The sequence below is a fragment of the Furipterus horrens genome, unplaced genomic scaffold (genome assembly GCF_987537825.1).
Source record: "Furipterus horrens unplaced genomic scaffold, mFurHor1.1.pri manual_scaffold_9, whole genome shotgun sequence".
Lineage (NCBI taxonomy): Eukaryota > Metazoa > Chordata > Mammalia > Chiroptera > Furipteridae > Furipterus > Furipterus horrens.
Window position 1 is genome coordinate 16,044,298 of NW_028327179.1, and position 23,759 is coordinate 16,068,056.

At 38.3% G+C, this 23,759-nt stretch overlaps 1 protein-coding gene across 1 annotated transcript in view; it reads right to left on the reverse strand.

The window, feature by feature from the left end:
• DNAH11 (dynein axonemal heavy chain 11) overlaps window positions 1-23,759 on the reverse strand; it is a 255,136-nt gene that overhangs the window by 149,043 nt on the left and 82,334 nt on the right. Inside the window, exons 31-39 of the mRNA XM_090286851.1 lie at window positions 20,839-20,970; window positions 18,881-19,041; window positions 14,881-15,037; window positions 14,618-14,763; window positions 11,879-11,995; window positions 7,289-7,427; window positions 3,955-4,047; window positions 1,657-1,851; window positions 491-568 (exon numbers count right to left, since the gene is read on the reverse strand). Of these exons, the coding sequence (XP_090142977.1) occupies window positions 491-568; window positions 1,657-1,851; window positions 3,955-4,047; window positions 7,289-7,427; window positions 11,879-11,995; window positions 14,618-14,763; window positions 14,881-15,037; window positions 18,881-19,041; window positions 20,839-20,970 (1,218 nt within the window). The remainder of the gene's footprint in view (window positions 1-490; window positions 569-1,656; window positions 1,852-3,954; window positions 4,048-7,288; window positions 7,428-11,878; window positions 11,996-14,617; window positions 14,764-14,880; window positions 15,038-18,880; window positions 19,042-20,838; window positions 20,971-23,759) is intronic.

Sequence of the window (23,759 nt, forward strand, 5' to 3'; positions counted from 1 at the left end):
GGGTTTTCTTAATGATGTGAGGAGAATCTGGGATAACTTGGAAAAGATAACAAAGTATAGTTTTGGTAAATGTAGGGAGGGCCATTAGAACCTGCCAAGCCAGGTACCTTATTCTAGAGTCTCTCAATATGTTAACTTTGGATAAAAGAGTTCGGGCAGAATGATATTAATGAAAAATGCATAAAATAGCATGGCATACATCTAAACAAACGAATAGGATGCTAAAAAGTTCATGTGGAAAACCCAATCTTCATCTCAGCTTATTTTCCCTGTTTAAATGCAATAATGCCCTATTTGTTATTCTCTCCGTCCCCAATATAGAGAGGGAAGCAGTGTCAACTGATTGAAGAACAATATTAATCTCAGATTCTAACTCAAAATTATGGTGAACTTCACTGATGGGAACTCTTTAATAGAATTGAAAATAGCATCCCCCCTTCAAAAAAACCGTTCCTTCTAAGGTTGAAAGCTCTTTGGCAGTTTACCATACCTGACTCTTCCCTGTGCCTGCGTTTCCAACCACAAAGACAGAGTGCCGCACGGCCAACAGCTCCTCCAGCTGGACAACCTGAAGGACAAACAGCCAGCCACCGGTTTCCTTTAATGAGTTTATGGTTAATGGAAAAAAAAAAAAAAAACACCACCCATTTTGCCCAATTCTTTCCTTACAATTCAAGCCAGCCCCCACGGATATTATACAGGGTGAGGCAAAGGTAGGTTAACAGTTGTGAGTACGCAAAACACAGAGTTTATTCTTGGGTGATTTTTTATTAATTATTGTATTACTTCCCGTACGGAGAACTATAAATCTACTTTGGCCCCACCCTGTATTCCAGGAAACCTAAAGTAGACGGCAAGGACAAATAAGAGTTTCTCCTGGACCTCCCAACACAGAACACAAGAGTGAGAATGAAGACAGCCTGTTACTCAGTGAGTCACTGTCACAGCAGAAGCGAATACACGGGAGCCGGGTACATGGCAGGGGCTGCTAACAAAATCAGTGACTTCATGAAGTCCTGAACAAGAACAGTGTATGCTGATCATCATCTACAACGGAGGAATGACTAACATCCTCCAAAATATCTGCAACAGACATTCTATATGTACTTTAACATCCATGTCTTCATTACACCCAAAGCGAGGACACATATGCACAAGTCTTTAACAAGTCAGATGATGTTATACATGTAGACATTTCTTCCCATTCAAACATGTGCTAATAATTTTACTTCCAATTTTTTCTAAACTGGGGAGAAAAGAGCATAACTGATTAAATTAATTTTGGGTGCATGTCACCAAGTAGTTTTATAAACTAATGAAAAGTATGCTTAATGGAAGAAAAATGGGACAACTGTAAGAGAATACAATAAAAATTTTTTAAAAAACCACATGAATTGAAAAAAAAGAAAAGAAAAGTATGCTTACATTTAAACCCATGACTTAATCATATTTGTGTTTTTACCTTCTCACAAACTGGTACAACAAACTATATTTACTTCAGTAGAGACTGCATACATAGAATGCTTTGAAGTATATGTTAAGGTCACATTAAGGTTAGTGTAATATGTAAGTTGAAGTCTTGCTCAGTGTCACTTAACTACAGTATTGTCACTGCATATCCCAAGGGCTACCCTGACAAGTAAACGGTCCCTGTACCTTGAGGATGAAGCTCTCTTCGGGCTGCAGGCGGAGCTCCAGGGCGGACTTCCTGACCATCTCCTCAAAGTGCAGTGCCCTCCTTCGGGGCACATCCAGGGCTGGGAACAGGTCACCCACCAGGCCCAGAAACACAGGGATGTCGTCGGTCACTATTTTAGGCATATTGAAGTCCCTTAATGCTCTCATGAGTACCTAGGAAAGAGAACAGAACACACTTCATTTTTTTTAAAAAACCAATACACTATCCAACAAACACCTAAACAGCAAAAGATGTTTTAATTCTCGTATCTAAAGCATGAGAGTAGATACTGTTCTCTATCAGGATGGCATTTTATCCACAGGGAGGTTAAATGCTTGCAAGTTCATGTGTCAGAACATGAGAAGGCTCCGCCGACACCATGGACAGCCTTGGACTAAAGCCAACAAGGAGCTTCTGTTCCATCCCTGCCAATAATCTGCTCTGACATCTTTTAAAATTTTTTAAGTATTTTTTATTGATTATGTTGTTACAGTAGTCCCAATTTTTTCCCCTTTCCTCCCCTCTGCCCAATACCCCCCTTCCCTTCAACAATCCCACCCCCCCCCCTTAGTTCATGTCCATGGGTCATGCATAGAAGTTCTTTGGCTTCATCCTTTCCTATATTATTCTTAACATCCCCCTGTCTATTTTGTACCAACAAATTATGCTTCTTAATCCCTGCACCATTTCCCCATTTCTCCCCCTCCTCCCTCCCAGCTGATAACCCTCCAAATGATCCCCATACCTATGATTCTGTTCCTATTCTGGTTTGCTTAGTTGGATTTTGTTTTTTAATTTTTAAAAATTAATTAATTTATTTATTTTGGGGAGCCACCCCCCGCTCTGTAACAACTCCCCCCTCTCAGACTTAAGACCCTTTATAATCTTATAAAGGGCAATAGGCAAAGGTCTTGTGCTCCTCTAGCTGCTCAAGCTGGACATGGTCTTTGTCCTACCTACCCTTGGGTCCGGAAATCCCTAATAAGTGTGGGGGTGTGGAGGGGAGGGTGGCCTTCCCACATGGGGAAGGAACTTGAGAAAGGGCCTGGGCCCTCCCTGCCTTAATCCCCCAACTCCAGGGCATAAATTAACAAGGGCCACCAGATCATTTTGTTCAAAGTACTCCAAGAATCTTGGAAGAATCAACTCAACCATTTTCAGATTGGGTTTTGTTTTACGTTGGCTGTAAATCAAAAAGGGCTCTAGATGTTAAAAGCAGTAACATGAACGTGAGGATGACTTGTACAGAAAGAGGTTAGCATTTCAACAACAGCATAGCAGGAAAAAAAATAAATGCAAGAAAATCCTGACTGCATCATGAATTGTGACTGAGAGGAAGAAAGAGATTAAAAAAAAGAATATAGAGCCCTGGCTGGTGTGGCTCAGTTGGTTGGAGCACCATGCCATAGACCAAAAGGTAACAGGTTTGATTCCTGGTTAGGACACATACCCAGGTTGTGGGTTCAATACCCAGGCGGGCTGCATATCAGAAGGCAACCAAGTTGATGTTTCTGTCGCACATTAGTGTTTCACATTCTCATTCTCTCTCCCCCATACCCACTTCCCAAGAGAAATGAAAAAAAAATGTCCTCAGTCAAGGATTTAAAAAAATAAATGTAGAAAATCACATAATAACCTTTTACATACAAAGAAACTCACAGGATAGATCTATTTTTCCAACTTCTCAAGCCATATTGCATGTACACATAGTGCTGTATATGCATTACTCTCACTGCTTATTCAATACAGAAAAATAGATATGCGGCTGCTATTGTTTCTTGCTAAAAGGGACAATTCTCTAGTAGCTCTGAATAGCCAATGAAGCATTTCACTGAGGCCAGGTGATCAACCTTCCTGTTCCCTGCTTCATGTCCATCTTATGTCCTATGAAACAGACATACTTCCTTCCATTAGATTATGTCCTCACTGACTTTTTACAGGATTAATACCCGAGGATTAATCAAATTTTCTAAATGTTCCCCAGAGGAAATCAAACAGCAATTACTGACCTATTTGATTATGTCAAAATATTATTTGTAGCTGACATTTCAAAAGCACCTATAAAATCACATTTTCTTTCCTACCCTCAATCCTTTTACTCAAGAATACTTGTGATCTTTTATAACATAAGAAATGCCAGGGCAAGAAATATCCTACATCCATAATAGATGTTATGTTTTCTAAAGGTCATGCTATGCATGACCCAGGTACACGCTTCCATTTGTATGAAGCTGTTTAGCTACTCACTCAACAAAATCACATTAGTGTTGCATTACCTGAGCTTCGGGTCTATTTTTATCTCCTCGTTTCAGGGAGCCAGCCACAACCAAGACAGATTTAATAGCACGCAGTCCCCAATCATAATGATCCTAAAATCAAAACACAGGCAAATTTTCTCAAAAATTGTGTGAGGGAATGAGATTCTCATGCCCCAAGTAAAAGCTGAAAGCTAAGAGTTCAGATAAATACATGCTGTGATGATGTGAGTCATGTTTCCCTCTCCTCTTTGAAACTGGGACAGCCGTGTCCCTTTCAGCTCCTTCTGGCTTCTTTCACCCAATTCTCTGCATTTGTCAGCAAATTTCTTCTTCCCGCAGCATTTCTGTTGTGGCATTTGCCTGAGGCTCCATCCACCTCCCTTGCTCTTCTCTCTCAATAGACCTGCTAACTCGGGAGTTCAACCACCTCCACCCACAAGCACATGTCTCCAGTTGTACAGACAGCCTTGCTGTGCCCCCTTCCCCAGGCCTAGGTCTCCGATCGCCCTGATTACTCCACCTCTCACTCCCTCCATTGCTCCAGCCCTGATGCTGACACTTGCTACAGTCAAAACCATAGCCAATTAAATTCAGTTACAACCCCAAACCTCTGAGGCTTCTCCCTCATTCCCAAGGAAGATTCTTCTCACAGGCTCTGAGCACCTGGAGAACAGAGCCCATATCTTGTTCGCTTTTGTGTTCTAGGTCCTAGCATGGTGCCCTGCACAGGGCAGGTGCTCAGTAAAGGTAAGTGAATTAATTGATTGATTGATTACACATAACCAGCCTTCTCTCTGCCACCCTGCTGCGATCTACATAGTAACAACACTGCTATCAAATGTCTCTCAGCTGTGCCTGTGGGAAACTCAACCTCTCCAAGACTCGGTTTGCCATCTATAAAAAGGCAGAGAAAAGTATTTACCCACTTTACAAGGTGGTTTTCCAGTAAAATGGGTTAATGCTTTTGAGCCAATGAAATGATATATACATGTATAATAATATGTCCTTCAGTCCATTAGAGGATAACAAAGTGAACTTAGTGGATCTTGACCATCATTTTTGCTGGTAATAAAACAAAACTGAAAGGAATCAAGAATGCTGGACTGCCTTGCAAATAACAACGGTAAGAAGTGTTGGGTGACAGTTTTTGTTTCATTTGGTGCGAACGTGTGTGTATACCGAGACTCAAGTGAAAAAGCATTTTTAATGCGTCTCATGGTAAAAAATCATCTGAAAGCCACTGACGTAGAAGTTGATTGAGGCTTGAGGAGGGAAATGGAGAGGGAAGAACCAGACTTTGGAGGCAAGGGAGACTGGGGAGGGCACTAAGTCACTGAAGTAACAATATTAATGAAGAGGGTACAGAAGACATTCTGGACATAGATTTAAAAAGATTTGGTGACTCTCAACACTGAAACATGGCAAACAACTGCTAACATTATCTTCACCATTGTCATTATGTTATCATTATTATTTTTTGGGGGGGGGGGGTCAAAAATGTCCACTGATTCTTTTCGAACCCATCCCTAACAGCTTAGAAAATTATCAGTGAACTGTGTTCCTAACTTGGCAGCTCTGTCCTGGTCAGCTTTGTTCCCCTCATCCCGTCCACGACATTTCTCTAAGTTGGGATCTCTTTCCTCGCCTGTTCTACCTTCTCCCCCAACATCCTACTCCCTCTTGTAATTGGCTAAAGTGTCCTAGAAAGGATTCAAAAGAACTAAATTTAAATTTTGTCCCCAACACTTGTTAGCTATGGACTTTGGACAGGTTACTTTACTCCATTTCCTCTTCTGTAAAATGGAGGAAATAATATCAAATTCACAGACTTCTTGTTAAGATTTTAAAAGATAACACATGCTACCTACTCAATAAATATTGGTTCCTTTCTTCCTTGAAACTAGGACAATCCTTTCATCCTCCATTATATTCCAGTTTTTATTTCATGTTGAGTCATTTAAGTAAATTCTTTGAAGTCATAAATTCAAGTGTTTCATTTTTTTATGAGTCTTATCCCCTTCATCAACATTAAAAATATAAACAAGTTGATTGTGGGAGAAGGCGTGGGCTGGGTGGGGGGGAGCAATGGGGAAAAAATGGGACAACTGAAATTGAAAAACCAAAAAATAAAATTAAAAAAAATATATATATAAACATGTTACTTGGATACAATAGATACTCACTAAATATTTAAATATTACTACTAGAAATGAATATAGTTGCAACTTTATGTCTCCTGAAGTCAGTGATATTTTTTTCTTCTTTTTCTAATTATAAAATTAAAATGGTGTCATCAAACAAAAAGGCATTACAAACAAGAATAAGGAGAAAAAAATTTTAAACCCACAATCTTACTATCCATAGACAAATGTTAAAAATCACAAATATTTTCCAGTCACTTTACATGTATATGAAACACACAGTAAAATATAAAATTCATGCAAATTGTAGAGCACATCTACAGTTTGGCATGCTGGGGTTTTCTGCATATAACATTGTCATGAACATTTTTCCATATTATTAAATTTATGATTTCCTCCCAGAAAGTAAACTCACAATTATTAAAATGACCATATGAATTTCTCTCTCAGCTTCCAAATTTCACCCCAATAATAAGTAACTTATAAAATGTGTACATCTGGCAGTACTTTCATCCTAGAACTGCTGCAAAATAATGTCACTAGGAATTAATGAAAGGTCAAAGGACCAAAGACAAAGGTGACCAAAAAGCTGAGTTTAAAAATAATAATGCTGATACATGTGTAATTTTTATGGCATATCAGCAACTTCAGTGAAACTGCAAGAAGCTAATGACTAGAGAAGAGAAAATAGTTAAGTTTGACCCATTTCAGAGACCAGGGAACTACAGAGCGAAAGTTGAAGGTTTAAAAAAAAAAAAAAGTCAAACTTTACTTTCAAATGAAGGATTATCAACAAATAAGAACATTTCAATTTAACGTTTCTTGAGGTGTTCTCCAGATAATCAGTTGTACCTAATTCTCATGGACACTCTTGCCTCCTCTCACTAGAAAATAATATTCTCACCAAGTAAGGGTGGCATCATAAAATTCCATTTATAACTATAACACTGGTTAAGTTGAAAGAAAATCACATAGCTCATTGACAATAACTATTAAGTACAAATTAAACATAAACTTAAAAATGTCTCAAATTTAATTTCAAAAAATATCAAGAAGTGTACAATACAGACTTTTCAAAATTTTATGGAAAATATAAACATACTTCTAAATGTCTAACTGTACTTTGAAAGATAAATTACCCAGTATCCGTATTTCAAAAGCTGTTTTAATGGGATGTGAAAACCAAGAGAAAGTAACGAAAGATTCCTCACCTGCTTAGAGAGGAGCTCCCTGCAGAGCGTGTACAACGTGATGAACTTTCGGGCTAATGAGCGGGCATCCACAAAACCCTCCGCAATGAGCAGGATTTCACAGATGAGCTCAATGTCAGGGGCCACCATGGCGCAGGGTCTGAAAAGTAAATATGAAATTTAGTTTTGAAATGCGATAAGGTATGAAGTATAAATTGCTGAAATGAAGTGATTCATTTGTACCAACATTCTAACCATTCCAAAGCAGGTCACAATTACCTCTGTCAATCACTGCTAACAAGACCCTTCACTTCAACTTAAAAAATGCCTATTAGTTACTGGAAGCATAGGAAAAGAGGCAACATCTGCAAACGGCAGCACAGGTGTAGGGCTCGCTGACCCACATGGAGGGGATACATCCGGCATGGCTGATGTCTATAGGCCAACGTGACATCACGAAGCGTGGCGCTGGGAAGAGCTGCCCAGTGACACACCACCATACAGACATAAGAGACATAAATAACCTTAAGAGTATAAATATTCATAGAGTGATTTAATTAGAAAGGGATGAATTTTGAGTGTTCATCCCCTTTGTTTTTATTTAATCAACAGTGTATATAATTTAGTTTTTATTAGTGGCTGTGCTTAACAACATACCTCACAAAATTCATGAAAAATTAACTCTTAGCACTTTTATGGTTGTATGAACCATCTCTGGCATACCGGTGCCTAAGGCCTGCTTACAGACCTTCATAAGATAAAACTCATAAAAACATAGCTTTCAAAAAAAAAATAAATAAATAAAAACATAGCTTTCAAATCCCCTTTCTTTTGGAGGGGGACTTCCAAAAGCCCTTCCCAAATAAAATTGCTACTAACATAAATACTTGATAATATTCCAGTCAACTAAAGTGAAGCGCAAAGAAGGAGTCAGGGTAAATAAGTAAATAAGCTCATTATTTTTTATTTCTCGAAGTATGCATTCCAAATATTTATCCACCTGTTGTTGTAAATATGATTACAGTCTACTTCATGCATATCTAATTTTTCATCTTAAGCATTCCCCAGAGTCCCTCTGGATCCATGTTATTGAGTACATACATGTTGCTGATTACACACACAGTATTGAGGACCTATATGTTATTGAGTACATACTTTTATCTAAGTGGGCCCCACAATTTTCTCAGATTTTTCACTCTTTATCATGTAACAGAAATAGTCAAGAGGAAGAGCAAATAAGGGAGAGAAAAAGCTACCAAATTTGCTTAATTGATACTTGCATTAATATTGACAACTAATATTTACTGAGCACTTTCTTCAGGCCATATAGGATGCTAGAAGCTTTTCACGCTCTCACACTTAATTCTCCCAACTCGATGAGGTCGCTTCTCTTCTTATTTGTCTTTACAGAGATACACTCTAAGGTTCTGCGAAGTACAAGCACGTGCCTTAGGCCACACGGTGGGTAAGCGGTGGAATCGTGGTACTCTCAAGGCTCACGAAGAAGTACTGCTCACTGCTCATGAGTACCACTGTCTTTATCCAAATGGTCCTTCAAACTTTGCTGGTATAAGTACTTTCACCCCCACATAAATGATGCTGTACTTAGTCAAATTAAATAGATGAAAACTTCACAGAAAAATTCAAATTTTAAGACCCAAATGAAAATATGTATGAGATGAACTGGGTTACAAATGTAAAAATAATGGAAAGATGTACAATTTTTCAATGAAAATATTCTGTAGTTATTACATGTATTTCTAGACTAGTTATTCTCTAGAATTTTTTTTTTCAAGAAAAACAGACATTATAAAATTGCTATGGTAAAGAAAGCTGCCATATAAGCAAAGGAAAGCATTCAATAATGCACGCTAGAATAATTGACTACTAGGGAAAGTAATTCTGTTTAAATACTCATTTCATGTTACTTATCAAAATAAGTCTTTAACAGATGAAAGTACATATCAAAATAATACTATACAAATTAGAATACATATAAAATATATAGATGAATAAACCAGCAAATTTTAAGCTCAAAAGAATTGAAAGAAATCACATTAAAAACTATAGAGGTTCTTATGTTATAATATACTAATTTGAAAGCAGACTGTAAATAAACATACATATTGTAAACATTAAAGAACTCCTAAAAAATACAACTAATAAGCCTTTAGTTCTCAAGGAAAAAAGAAAGAAAAACAAAAATTACCCATCTCAGACATGGACTTCAAGACATCACTACAGATAACAAGAAAATATTATGAGCTTACTAATGCCAAAAAATTAAACAATCTAGATAACATAAAGAAATTTCTTAAAAGATGTAAATTACCAAAAACAAATTCAAGACCAAGTAAAAAATCTGAATAATTCCATATCTATTAAAGAAATTGAATTTATCACTAAAATGATTCCCACAAAGAAAAATCTAGGCCCAGATAGCTTTATTGCTTAAATCTAGCAAATATGTAAGGGGTAAATAATAACAATCCTATAAAAACTCTTATCAAACAGAGAAGGGAACATTTGCCAACTCATTTCATGAGATTATCACTACTCTGATGCCCAAACCAGATTAAGATATTACAAGAAAAGACACTACAGACTAATATTCCTCATGACATAGATTTCAAAATCTTTAACAAAATAGTAGCATATTGACTTCATCAATGTGTATAAAAATAATATCTCCTGACCAAGTGAAGTTGATCCTAGGAATGCAATATTGAATTATTTAGCATTAGAAAAATCAACATAGTTCACATTAACAAAAAAATGAAAACTATAAAACAGAACTTCTAGAAGAGCACAGAGTTGAAAAATTTTGCAACCTGGGGCTAATCAAATGTTCTTAACCAGGACAGAAATAACATAAAACAAATTAATAGTTGTATTTCATCAAATTTAAAACTTCTACCTTTGATGAACACCATTAAGAAAATGAAAATGCAAGCTGCAAATTGAGAGGAAGACCCTTGCAATATACATATTAATAAAGAAACTGTACCCAGGACACTCTGATTCCAAAAAACCTCCACTGCCTTGCTGCATACCTCTTCAGGGGAAAGGCTAAGGGAGTAAACCACGACAGAAAATCCGGAGCCGGAGTCCCTAAGGTGGTTTGACGTTGTAGTCAACACCGGCAACTCCTGCGGCACACCTGAAGCCAAGCTGTATTGACTCCGTCTTTCCCTTGGATCCCTCAGCTGCGAAGAGAGGGGGGGTCTGCTGCATGGGCAACAGCAGACCCTCCATATCACCCTGCCCAGGCTCTGTAGCTTCAGCTTCACTGGAGAGGACACTCCAGCGTCATCGCAAGATGTCAATTCAACACGGGAGGAGACAGATACCCTGTCACTCCCGAGTCGGACTGCACAGCCATTCTCGGCTGAACATGAAAGGTTATACCAGCTTTATTCATAATAGCCTCACATCGGAAACAACCCACATGGCAATCAACTGGTGAATGGGTAAACAAATTGAGTATGTGCATACAAGAGAATACTAATCAGCAAAAAAAGGAACAAACTACAGATATACTCTAACTTGGAAGAATCCCAAAACCATAATGTTTAAGGAGCGAAGACAATGAATGAATACATGCTGTATGGTTTCATTTCCATGAACAAATTTAAGCTGAAGTCACAGAAAGCCCAACAGCGGTATGGGGGATTAACTTCAAAGGGCACAAGAGAACTTCAGGGGTGTTGGAAATATTCCATTTCTCAATTGTGGTAGTATTTCTGCCAACTATATACTTAAATGGGTGCATTTTGGTGTGAAATTATACCTGAACTAAGTTGATTTAAAACACGAGCTGAACATAACAGGTTCAAATGCGATAGCACCGGTTTCCTGACAGACTGCTAATAAGCGTGTATATTGGTAGATTGCTGTTGGAAAGGAGGTCACCAGAGGTATTTTAATCACTCACAAAGTAATTCTACATGTAGGAAAATTAATCTGGGTAATAATCTGAAGTAAGGATAACTCTTCATGTGAAAAGATGGTTATAGCCTGCTATTTCAGGATTATAAAAAACAAAGAAAAACACAAATCCTACATGTCAATTGCAAATGGTTAAGAAAATTATGAACAAGTCATAAGAGAGACTGTTTTGGAGCTACATATAAAGGCATTTCCAAAGAATATTCAATACTATGATAAACTACTTGTGTCAAAATATTAAATGAGAACTAAATAAAAATTATGCCTAACCTACCATCTTAACTCCATAAAATATAAATTATAAAAGAGCCTAGTAAAAAAATATAACAATCGTTATTTCTGGGTAGTAAAGCAGTAATTTTCTTTTTATTCTTTTCTGTATTTTCCAAATATTTTATAATTTGTGAAAATTATGTTTATCATAAAAGTATCATTACAAAAGAGCTAGTACTAAATGTTCAAAAATGATTTTGAGTCTGATTTCATATTTCAAAAGAATGAATTTTTCATGCTGAACGTTCTCTTTATAAAGCGATCCCTAAGAAAGAATAAGGGGCTTTTGACAGAAATTATCAAGTAAAAACAAATCATTTAACAGTGCGAACCAGCAACGTTAGGTGGCATGAGAGCTCCAGATGCTAAAGCGCAAAGCGAGACACTTGCCTGAAAAGAGCTTTGAGATTTTCTGGTAATTCGGTCCGACCAGCATATCCTGGGTTCATGGTTATAAATATTCCAACGGATGGCTTCAGTGTGATAGCTTCCCCCAGAAATACAAATCTACCATAAGAACAATGTTGATGGAATTAAATGTGCTCACTGAATATGAATGCACACTCACAAATGCAAACCACTGACAACGCAAACCACTGACAATGCACACATCAGGAAGCTGTTTCTTCTGTGTAATTTTTAAAAAATTCGTCAGCATACATATTTCGAGTATGCTTTGAAGCATATTTACTAACAATTCACTCCATTTCTCCAAAAGAATTACAAATATGGGAAGTATCCTTTTATCTTTTAGCAAAGCCATAGGATACTAGAATGTAAAAATGGGAACTTGACTACTTTAACAATTAATAAAAGGTGGTGCCATTTTTGCCTTCAAATTTGGGCCGCAATTCTTTGAATGAGATACTGCAGATAGAAAATGACTGTGCTCAGAGGAGAAAGGGACTTCATGTTCAGCCTTTATTTTGTCTATTTGCCCTTCTCCTTCCCCGCCCTCCCATTCTTCACCAGCCAGCTCCAGAGCCAGACTGTGAGCATTCAGAGACCAGCTATATATCATTTACACATGTTCTGATTCCCTCATCTAATTAAAATAAGGGATAATAGTATCACCCACCTTAGTGGATTGTATGAGGATTAAAAGAGATTATGTATATAAATGGCTAAGAATAAAATGCCTAGAACCTGATAAATACTCAACAGATGTTAGCTCTGACTATTGCTTTTATCATCACTTGAGGACAGTGAAGAAGCAGTGAAAGATTTTCAACAAGGTTTGCAAGGGCCAAATTAGGATTTTGATGGCCAGGGCAATGGAATGGTAATGGGCTATCAGAGTCGAATTGAAAGATAAGTAGAAGGCAACTTTCACATGAGGCAAGTAGAAAGTATAAGGCTCTTTCTTGTTGAGAAGAGGGAGAGCAGAAAGAGTTAAGGAGCTGGGCCTGTATCACAGAATGAGGGAAAAGAGCCACAATGTGCAGGACTATGAGCTTCTTAGGTCCTAGATAATTAAGAGAAGGTGGATTTTGGATAATCAAAGTAAGAATGGAGAAATCTACATTCCTAGAACATCAGGCAGACAGACAACTGACTGCCCTCTCATTAGTCGGAGAGGAATAACCGTAGGTCAAAGACAAGGACCTGAAAAGCTTGGTGGTTAAGGCACGGTCCCAACCTTAAATCCTCAAGTGTAAACGGAATTTAATAAAATGCATGAAATCTTGAAGGATCCAGCCATCTCCATCTACACTAGCATGAGGATGAGCAGGTACAACTCACAGACACACAGACATGGAGAGATGGCAGAAGATCAAAAGCTATGGTGGAGAGTTCTTAGACATCCTTGCGTGGATCAGTTAAGTGAATCTCCATAAGGAAAGATGGCTTCAAATGGCACCTGGGTTACATCAAATAATAATATTTTGACTAAAAACTCAATCGAGTATGTCCAGGAATGAAAGAGGAAAGAACCCAACTTCTCTAACATGGCATTAGAGTAGGGCAGGTAAGGTAAGAGCTAACTGGTATCCCAGAGCCATGTGGTGGAGGGACTGGTTCTCTAGAAGGTGGAAACATGGAGGTACAAATTATGATGATAACTAGACACTTCTCCAATAGGCTCACAGTTTCCAGCCACTAGATAATCCTTCCCTGATGGGAGATTGCAATGTTCCTAGCTGAGCAAAACACCCTAACAAATGGGAGGTAAATGTGTAGGCCAGATAAATGAGATTTACATTATTAACTGTAGACCAGAAATGTAACAATGAAAAACACAATGGTGTACTATCACACTTATTTGTCAAGTGAAGCCATCAAACCCTGTCATCTTCTATCTTTTGGAGTGTGGCATTGTGTTGGGAAGTGGTTAGGTTCTGGATATACTTGGAATGATTTTGGCCCAAGTACCTGGCAGAAAGTGGGGCTATCGTCTACTGGGATGGGACAACTAACATTAAGCAGGTGTTGGTGGAGACACCAGAATTTCCACTTTAAGGTTAGAGGAGTATGAGACATCAAATGGCATCCTGAGGTTCCCCAACAGGCATTGCCTATGTAAGTCCAGGTCCTGGAGGAAGGAGATCTGGGCAGATGGCAGCAGGCAACATACAGATGGTACTGAAGGCCACGTGACTAGATGAAATCACCAGGGGAAGAAGTATAAAAAAAGAGAAGTCTAAAGATTGAGGCCTGGGGCATCCCAAATTAACAAGTCAGAAAATAATAATACAGTCTAAGAAATAGCTAACATTGATGTGGTGCTTTTGTCCCAGTGCTTTCCATTTAAGCCACATGGCGATCTATTTCACAGGTGACAAGTAACAGCCCTAAGGGTGGGAGAAAACTGGGGACGTATGGTGGCCTGGAACCCATGTGAAGAAAGTGTGTCCCCAGAAGGGAGGGTCCAAATGTGTCAGATGCTGTCAGAAGGTCAAGTACGATCAGGATTGAGAATGGATCACTAATTTAGCATTGTAGAGGGTGTTTATTTTTTAAGTGATTAAAGTAATGTAATACACCTTTGTTGTATTCAACACTTAAAAACCAGTAATTAAAACCATGGGAGGTTATTTTACATAATTATTCAAAATTAACCAATCTCTCTTATTTTATCTATTTTATGAGACAGGGAGAGGCAGCATAGACTGGGAACATGCTACTCACCTCTTTCTCCTGTTTCTGATGGCATCATGTATCATTTTCACTTGTACTGCCACCACAGACAGAACTTCCACAGAAATCCGATTGAACTCATCAAAGCAGCCCCAAGCGCCCGTCTGCACTAATCCCTTATAGATGTTTCCTATGGACTAAATGGTGGAGTGAGGCATGAGGAATTTAACAGAAGGGGGATTGAAGCTAATATTTTGAATCATTTCGAATCAGGAACAATATTGTTAGAGTACATCACCATATAACTAACTTACTTTGTAGTCCATTTGCTCTGAGCAGTTGAACACATACACCATCATGCCAAGGGCACGTCCCAGATCTTTGGTGGTTTCGGTCTTCCCTGTACCCGCTGGGCCAGCTGGGGCCCCACTCATGGTTAGGCGGAGTGACTGAGTTAGAGTAATGTAACACCTTTAAGCAACAGAAAACACATATTACACTCTAACATGAGATTTCTAGAAAACATTCAGAGCAATCCAATTTGTTTTAAAGTTTAAGAAGTCAACATCTAGAATGCGGGAGTAGCACAAAATATTGATATACCTTTGATCTTTTCGTGGCAATAATGAGAGTCAATAAAATTTCATAGTCAAGTTATTTTTAGGTTGGTTGTTTAACAATAGAGAAAATGTATTACTTTTATCTGTTTCTCATTTCCTAAGAGCTGTGTATTTGAATACAAATAACAGTCGATTTGCAATGCTACCTGATATTTCTAGGTAAAGATATTATTAATATGGCAGACAACATCTCAAACTATCATTTACAAAACAAATATAGAAATCTTGGATGGTGAATAAATTAAACATTTACTTCATTCAACAATCACTTAATAAATAGAGATGAGATGTGTAAATATATATATACACAGCCTACAAATAATATATACCTATTTTAAAGTATAAAGCAAATACATAGACACAATTTATTATATTAAAATATATTTTAGGAATTCACTTGGAATATGTTGCTACATGCATTTAGATTATAATATTTTGCAGGAAAGACTCAGCTAGCTCTCAGACTGAGAAAAATTATGCAAAGACAGAATATTTGTAAAAGAAGGAAAAACCAAAGGCTAGAAAGTGTCTTACATGGGTTTCTGCTGATTTAGAAGTCATTTTTGTCTTAGTACAGACCCCAGATCTAGTGGAGAGACATACACAGGAAGGTCAGAAGACCAGGACTAGTGTCTACTTTGCCAATAAGCAGATAATCCCTTTTTTTATTTGACATGCCTCAGTTTTCTCCATAAAATAAGGTTTACTGTAGGAAAATTTTAAGCAGGCTGAAGGTAAATACCTTGAAAGATTCAAAGTACTATTCAAATAGAAACAATTATGCATGAAAATGAAAAGCGTTTCTGTATTTTATGGCCATCACACGTTTAAGTGCATTTTACAATGAATATGGAATACTTTTTGTAGTAGAGACGATCCTCTAACATCTTTTCCTGGGGTTCCAAGTTTTGGCTGGACATAAGGTCACCTATATGCTACAGATGATATTCCTACTTCCTTCCAGCCAGGAGTGACCACGCCCCTACCAAGTGCCATGTGCTGAAATGATCTGTGCAAATCCTGGGAAAACACCTCCTTTGCTGGGACCACTCCCCTCTGGACTGTTACACAAGTAAGACATTAGCTTCTGTCTTACTAAAGCCATTATATTTTAGGGCTTTCTGTACAGCAGCTTAGCCTGTACCCTTCTGGCCTATCTACCTATGTTCAGAGACCCAAGTCTCTGTACTTGCCCACATATGTGAGAAGGAGGCATGCTATCTGTCCTGCCTACCACACAAAGGAATGGGCAGCATCAAAAGAGACGTAACGGAAGTGCTTGAAAGGCAGCATTGCATTAATGTAAACAATTCGTAAATGATCCACAGAATGAAATGGAAAAGAAATGTATACCCTACACAATGTGAACATAAACAGCACTATTTTTTTAAAGATTTTATTTACTTATTTTTAGAGAGAGGGGAAGGGAGGAGAGAGAGGGAGAGAAACATCAATGAGAGAAGGAAATATCAATCAGTTGCCTCTCAAATGGGCCTCAACTGGGGATCAAGCCCACAAGCCAGGCATGTGCCCTGACCTGAAATTGAACTGGTGACCTTTCCGTTTTCAGGTCGACGCCCAACCAACTGACCCACACCGGTCAGGGTACATGTAGCATTATTAATACTATCAAAAGGAACGTTCGTCTTTCATTTTCCAAATAAATAATGTAGTGATTTTTTAATTAAAAAATGTAATAAACAGTCTCACATATCGGTATACTTTAAAATGTCTCTTGCACTTTCTTCCCTTTACAACATCACACATACACAGCAGACACTTAGCATCTGCAGTTTTGACTGTTCTCGGGTGATTTTTGTCAAGCTACACATTTTCATCTCTCACACTGAAAGCAGTATATGAATTAATTATATAATTAAGATACCGAATACTGCCTTCTAGTTAAAAGAGAACTGAATTAGAGAAACAGAATTACAGAAGCTGTACAATTTATCAATGATGAAATCATGAGCAGATTAATATGTAAAGAAGACTCACAAAGCTAGTGAGAGAATTCCTCCAACCTTCCAGGACCACTATCACAACCCAGGTTTATAGACTTTTATTTGAAACTGTCTACATTTTTCTTCCCAAATAAGTTGTATGGTATGGTGATACTAAATAATTAGGAATACTCCTATGATCTTGAGGTGTGACTTCTCTTTCCTGAAAACCAAGGATTAAATGTGCTTTCTACAACCAAGTAATTCATTAGAGGTCAAAATACTAATGAAGAATTTCAAGTTGGCATGACATATCCTTACCTCTACAATGTTCTAACCATGTGTATATATTTACCTGGAGTCACACTGTAACCCCATCTCGCCTTGCCACACTTGAGCTACACTGGCCCTCTGTCTTATCCCTTGAACTGGCTAGGATCCTTCTTACCTTAGAAACTTTGTTCTTGTCTTTGCCTGTAACTTTCTGCCCTGGGATGTCTGCAGAGCTGGTTCCTTATTACCATTTAGGTCTCAGCTCAAATGTCCTCTCACTCAATCTGCAGGAGACTCTACCTTCAAGATAGGTCTAACACATCAACCTGTTTTATTTTTGTCATAGCCTATATTACCACTGAAAGTTACTTTTATTTGTTTATTGTTCCCCTTCATTCCATTTGCCACACTCAGCTTGAAAGTAGCCTCTGGGAGAACAGAAATCCTGTTTGTTTAACACTGGAAGAGTGCCTAGCATAGTAATTCATAAATATCTGTTAAATCATTTCACGGGTCTATGTTCTCTCTCTTTTCATCCTCTCACTGTGTGTTATCCTTCCAGAATAAATTTGAACATAGGCAATTGCTATTTTTACACTTCCAGTAAAGGGACGCAATGGGGGGAGGTGGTTACAAATCCTGATATCAGGATGTTAGCCATAGAGACAATGGACTTAGTCATCAGAGATGCTGCCTTAAACCATATTAATCTGCTTGTGATTTCATGATTTGTATATATCATATATACCCTGGCTGGTTTGGCTCAGTGGATTGAGTGTCGGCCTGCGAGCTAAGTGTCGCTGGTTCGATCTTCCAGTCAGGGCACATCAGAGAAGGAAAACTCTGACTCCAAAAAACCTCCGCTGCCTTGCGGCATACCTCTTCAGGGGAAAGGCTAAGGGAGTAAACCCCGACAGAAAATCCGGAGCCTGAGTCCCTAAGGTGGTTTGACGTTGCAGTCAACACCGGCAACTCCTGCGGCGCACCTGAAGCCAAGCTGTATTGACTCCGTCTTTCCCTTGGATCCTTCAGCTGCGAAGAGAGGGGGGGTCTGCTGCATGGGCAACAGCAGACCCTCCATATCACCCTGCCCAGGCTCTGTAGCTTCAGCTTCACTGGAGAGGACACTCCAGCGTCATCGCAAGATGTCGATTCAACACGGGAGGAGACAGATACCGTGTCACTCCCGAGTCGGACTGCACAGCCATTCTCGGCGGTGCAGATAGACTCTTAAGAAGCTACACCATCGTCTCTCGAGACGGACGGCTGCCGACGATATATCATATAGTGTCTGTCATTCTGCTTCTGACCAAAGTCAATGTTCACCGTGTTACTTAACTAGTCCATGTACACACTGCTTTTATGTGGCCTCCCAAGCTGTTCACCATTTTCTCTCATTCTTTTCTTCTCAATCTCACGCATTGTTACCCGTGCCAGGGGAGTTGGGTTTTTCCCATCTAACTCACACTTACGGTTACCTGTCGGTTAGAGGAGTGATCACTAGTCGAGAACTGTTTCCTAAGTATTCATAGAAGTACTGGAACTGGGCATCACAAATATTAACAAAGCAATGCTTCTGGGTGTCCTCCCACCGGTGACGAAGTTGAGACAGCCAAGCAAAAGCTTGGGGACTGACAACCTACAAACATCACAAGATCATCACACATAAGACATAGAGTTCTGAGGCATCAAGCTTTATTAATCTAATCAACTCTTTTGAGTCACCTTGTATTTCTAAAAATCTCACGAAAGGGCAATCTCTTGCATGCTATTGCAAATTACAATTGCAAATAGATGGCTGAATTCTTAATAAGAAATATGTGTGTAATTAAAGTCTTCGTTTTGAGAAGTCTTTTACAGTAAAATAGTATCAATTTGTTCAAGCAATGCTTTCTCTCTTCTCATGAATCACCCCAGGACATTTGATCACTTTTGTAACTTTATACTCATATCACTAAAATCAGATAAAAATACACTATTAAAATGACATATAATCGTAATATCTGAATGTCAAAGGTAAACTATGCTTTGAATAGTCCATTCTAAAATCAGTCTGCTTTTAGTACAGAGGTTTCCCACTTCATTTTTTCTTAAATAAAATATCTTTTTTTCATTGCTATTCTTTACTATCTTACTCAATCCTATCCATTCTTCTTTCAGTTTGAAAATATAATTCCAGTCTCTTTCAAAATACCCGTGACTCTAGAATTTTGGGGGAATCGCTTGATGTTACTGAAACTATTGTCTACTATTATTATTTGTCTGATGTTTACATAAATCTCAACATTGCCTATTTACATGTATTAAATGCACATAAATTAGACAAAGTCTATATCTCTCTTAGTACAAAATAAAGGACATATTTTAAATCATAATTTATCCTACCACAAGCAAGTCACCACTGATAAAACATAATGAAATATGTAAGAAGGTGCAAGGTCATATTCAAAGTATAGTTATCAATGGTTCATCATCAAAATGACAATGCACAGTAAGTGGTATTTTGCAAGGATCAGTTTTGGATTAGCAATTAAAAAACATTATTCACTAATGGTCCTAAACCTGGATCAAGAAGTATTTTTAAGTTTATAGCTTACATGAAGAAGTATTTGTTTGCATTTTGTGAAGAGAATTAAAATTCACTTTGATATTAATAACTTGAGAAAGAACTAGAAAAACAACAGAAAATATTTCACAGTATATACATGCATTCAAATTGTGAAAGGGATTGTCTTATTTTAGTACCACCCCACCCCCCAAAAAAGAAAAGGGATGTGGCTAAAGTAGGTGATGGGCATAATATATCAATGCTGTTTAGTAGACAAGTATACCTGACATTTATAAGTAGGGACATGTTTTGGAAAAGGGGTGAGAAAATCCTCTTGTATTAAAAACTGCCAATATCTAAGAGACACGTGGACTTTTTAAAGGGATACAGAGGTTACTAATGCACTGAAAGGATTAGAAAATGACTTCTTTAAAGAAAGTCACTTAGCCTTGAAAGGAAAAGACAGGGAGCAACCAACATTTCTCGTTCTTCAAAAGGAAAAGAATCAAAGGCACACAAAAATGGTTTAAATGACACAAATGTTACGCCATTGGCTGGGTAAGCCACAGAGGAAAGAAATGAACCTGGTGACTTCTCAGGCTTCTTCTGTCCTGGGTTCATTTTTTGGATGATCTGGATCAGAGACTCCTGGGTTCACAAAACCCTTTGGGAATATCCCTTGGAATAACTCTCCTGAGAACAATATATTAGCTGACTTTAAGCAAACTTACCCAAAGGAAGTATAACTAACTTCTCGGGACTAATTAAAATATACAAACTAATTAAAAAAAACAACAAAACCCAGACACTTTCTTAGAACTACTCTTGACAATAAACACTGCTATCAGGAAACACCAAAAATGCATGGAATCTCTACAAACAACTCGCCTTCTGGGAGATAAGCTTTGCCACCACATCTCGGGCATGGACGTCTATGGTACAAATTGTCATGATCTTCTGCCTGTCTCCAGGTAGCAGTTCTCCCAGCAAAAGTGCAATCAGTGCGTTCAACTGAGAAATCTAGAAGGAATGTTTTTAAAAGAAGGTCAGGGTTACAAATACAGACTCTAACTGCCCAACACGCTTCCTACTTGTAGGAAGTCTGTTAGTTCCCCAAAGAATTTCAATGTTATCTCAGCTGGCCCTCCAACAGCCTTACGGGGCTGGGGGGTGGATGTTATTAAATTGATTAATTTAAACAATATAAATATTATTACCTCATCTGAGCTGAGACACAGAGAAGTAAGTGAACCTGTAGGTAATTGCAAAGCCAGAGCTAGAAGCAAGGTGTCCTGGCTGCGCTGAAGTGACTCCTCACCCCAGCGACAAGGCAGCCCGCAACTTTGCTGGAATGGGGATGACTATAAATTTTAAAAGGTCAATTTGAGCTAAATTCTAGAAAAGTATAGGAAGGGTTAACTATCGATGTTTTATTGTTTAGTTTTGGTTTGAGAGGTTTCTTGCAGAGGAGATAGTGATGATTATTGAGAAAATATTTAAATGTAGAGCTGAAGAGTACCTCGCTGAATTCTTCTATTTCACATCCCTATTCTTGTTTAGGTTTGTTGATTTCTTAGTATTTTTTAAACTAGTGGTCTCTTCATAGAATGGAAAGGAATGAAATGGAATGGAATGACATAGGAGAGAAAATGTGGCATGGCTGTTGTAAGAGTAACACTGTTTTATGACACTGTATTTCAGTTTCAGACTTTCGAGTGTACACATACATATGTAAACATGGTCTGATATGAAATATTTCTTATTGATTGTGGTCAGAAAGGTTTGAAAGATACTCTCTTTGGTGGGTATTTTTGTTAGCAAACTTATTTATACAAATCATTCCTGTCTTAACTCAGGCTTATTAGCAAAAAAGAAACGCAAAAAACAAAAAGACTTTTATTCTGGGGTAGCATTTTGTAAAACAATACCATCCCTTTCCTTTTTCTCTCTGCAAAGGCCAGGCAATTACAAACTGTTAGCTGCTGAGAGAGTTGGTAATAGCTGAATAGGGCCTATCACCAGAGGCTCTCAAACCTTTGTGGCCTACATGTTCCCTGCAGTACTATTATCACATCCCAGAAAATACCCAATACTGCAGACTTCCCTGGGCTGCTGTGCAGCTGAACTGGAGATTATAAAATGATAGAGGAAGGGAGAGAGCAGGCAGGAAGACAAAAACCACAACACGCTCTATTTACATTAAGTGCCAGGCACTGACTAAGCATATTGCCTGCATCATCTCATTGAAATCTTCCCAACTATCTATTTCCACCCTAATTTTGCAGATGAGAAAGCTGAGTCACAGACATAGGAACCACATTTACCAATAGGGGAGGGGAACTGAAACCCAGTGACTTCAGAGCTTGCGCTATCACTGGTCCCATCACATAGGGTCGCTGTACCAGCCTCCACAAGACTCATCTGCCCAGCACCTTTGAGCTGGATAAGCAGGCTGTCCAAGCAGCGTTTCAGGGAGACATGATATCAAACACAATGGGAAGTTGGTTCAAAGGAATCAAAAATACGCACTTTAGATATTCAGAATATATAACAGCTTTATAAGCATTAATCTACTTTGAATATCTTACAGCTATAAAATGTAACAAAAACAAAGGTGATCATTTTTTCATTTGTGCCACGTTCAGTGTTCATCAGCCCCTAGGTTTCAGGGTCCATGAAGGAAAGGTCTGTATCTAGCCTGTTTACTGCTTTGTCCCCAGAGCCTCTGAGGAGCTAGCTGTCAAATAGGAGGTGCTCAATGATGTTTCCTGAAATAGATAAATTAATGTACAGGTACATGTACGCTTCTCAAGAAAATTTATACATGTTGGTTAGAAAAGAGGTGTTTGGGTTTGGATATTTTCTCATTTGGGTCAGGATATCCATGCTTTACAGTCTCAAATCTTACAATAGTACCAGTATTTGGTTAAAAAGAGTTGATTGAAGCCCTGGCCCGTGTGGCTCAGCTGGTTGGAGCATCATCCCAAGGACGTCTTCAATTCCAGGTCAGGGCACATACCCAAGTTGCAGGTTCAATCCCCTGTCAGGGCGTATACAAGAAGGCAGCCAACCAATGCCTGTCTGTCTGTCTCTCTCTCTCTCTCAAAGCAATAAAAAAAATTTTGGGGTAAGGACTGAAAAAAAACAAGTTGGTTATAGCAAGAGTAATACCTTATAATGTAAGAACATGTATAAGTTAAAGTGCTTTCTCAAGCATTGTCTTATTGGAGCCTCCCTATAACCTGTGATTTCTCCATGACTGATTCATTTATTCACAAAAGTTCAGTCAAGTGAAAGATGATTAAAAATACAGCTCAACATTATCTGCACAGCATCATGTGTTAGGGATCTTCTGTTGTCTCTCAAGATTAAACCTATTCCAATAACACTCTTTTGTAAGTAATAAAATTCTGTACCCGCAAAAATAAATAGTTATCAAATGTCTGTATCATTTACTTTATGGTTATACTATCATTGCATGCAACTTTATGGTCTGTGACATATAAAACATCCCTTGGCAGCTTTTAAAGTATATCTTCCCTATCAGGTAATCAGCACTTACTCTTGGCCTTAATCAAAGCAGAGTCACAGATTTTCCATTGGATCAAAGATGTTTGCCTGAAGTCAAATACCTAACAAACCTTCTGAAACTCAAGCATCTGTTTTCCTGGTACACCTTGGCCTTGAGCTCATTCATGAGCACAGAGCCTTCCGTGACCTCCCATCCCTCTTTCGTGGGTCACATCAATCCAGCAATATGGCCTTCTCTTTGTTCCTCCCATGCCACAGAAACTGTTTCGTTTGCCTGG